Source organism: Tarenaya hassleriana, unplaced genomic scaffold, assembly GCF_000463585.1.
Source record: "Tarenaya hassleriana unplaced genomic scaffold, ASM46358v1 Cleome1011, whole genome shotgun sequence".
NCBI classification, from domain to species: Eukaryota; Viridiplantae; Streptophyta; class Magnoliopsida; order Brassicales; family Cleomaceae; genus Tarenaya; species Tarenaya hassleriana.
The window spans coordinates 3,827-5,227 of NW_010960311.1; the positions used below are offsets into that span (position 1 = coordinate 3,827).

A 1,401-nucleotide genomic window follows, 5' to 3' on the forward strand; every position below is an offset into this window, starting at 1 on the left:
ATTGAAAACAGAGGAAGTGAAACATAGAGATAATTTACCTGGATAGCTTGAAGTTTCTGGCTCTTCTCATCAAACATACAACCATGCGATGTTGGCTCTTCTCATCAGCCGTTTAGTACTTGCATCTACTAAGAGAGGAGATCTAAAAACCGCTTTTCCAATCTACCTCCATATACCATATCCATTATCATATTTGAGGTCGATGCATGCATAGAAAAGTCATTGATCCGCATTTCTTGTATCAGCTCGATAACCATCGATGGAAAGCGACTTCTAAGACGACCCCTGATCAATGCGTTGTACATACCAGCGTCGGGAAAACAACCATCCTCTTTCATCTTCCCAATTACCTTCTCGGCTTCATAGAGTGAATCTTTTCCGCAAAGTCCGGAGATCATTATGTTATACATGATAACATTCGGCTTCACCCCTCTATCAAGAAGCTTATTAAATAATATCAACGCTTCGTCAACCCTCCCAACCTTGCACAAACCATGCATCATGCAACTATGGAGAGGTATATCGAGGTCAATCACACTCTTACCCAACTTATTATAAAGGCAAAGTGCCTTGTCCGTTTTTCCATTCTTACAGAGTCCATCAAGCAAAATGATGTAAGTCACAAGATCAGGACGATGACCCTTATACTGCATCTCCATAAAAAACTTTTGGGCAGCACCAAGGTTGCCTACTCTGTAAAACCCTTGGATGAGGATGTTGTATGTAATCGCATCAGCAACCAATCCTCTTCGAGACATCTCATAAAAGAGATTAAGACCCTGATCGACCCTATTAGCCTTGCAGTAACCATTTATCATAGAACTAAAAGTTACTACATCAGGTACAATCCCACAACTATCCATCTTTCCGAAAAGGTTCAGTGCACCCTCCACGTGTCCGGCTTTGCAAAGATAGTCGATGATCGTATTATAAATTACGATATTGATCTCAATATGCATTTCCTCCATCTTCTCGAGTAGATTCATGACCAATGCATAATCTCTTGCCTTACAGACCCCGTTTATAACAATGGCAAATGTAACTACATTGGGTTGATAGTCCATCTTTAGCATCTGATCAAGTAAACTCAATGCTTTAGAAACTCTACCCTCAAGGCAAAACCCGTTGACCAAAGTGTTAAATGTTACAACATTAGGTTTGTATCCCTCTTCCACCATTTGGTCAACCAAGTTTAAAGCCGCTGAAATCTTGCCGTGGATACAAAAACCATGAGCTAAGATATTGTAGGTGACTACATTCGGTTTGTAACCGAGTTTCAAGATTTTGCCCACGACAGATAAACCCAAAAACACTTGAGGAGAGTGGGAGAAACAGTTGATGAGAACATTCAAAGAGTAGATATCATGTGAAACCCCAAGCAATTCCATTTTCTTGCAGAGG

At 40.5% G+C, this 1,401-nt stretch overlaps 1 protein-coding gene across 1 annotated transcript; it reads right to left on the reverse strand.

The window, feature by feature from the left end:
• Nucleotides 1-128: 128 nt before the first annotated feature.
• Nucleotides 129-1,388, reverse strand: LOC104804939 (pentatricopeptide repeat-containing protein At1g12300, mitochondrial-like). Its single transcript, XM_010529328.1, has one exon. It carries the CDS (start codon nt 1,386-1,388, stop codon nt 129-131), a length of 1,260 nt encoding a protein of 419 aa, XP_010527630.1.
• Between the last annotated feature and the right edge of the window lie 13 nt (nt 1,389-1,401).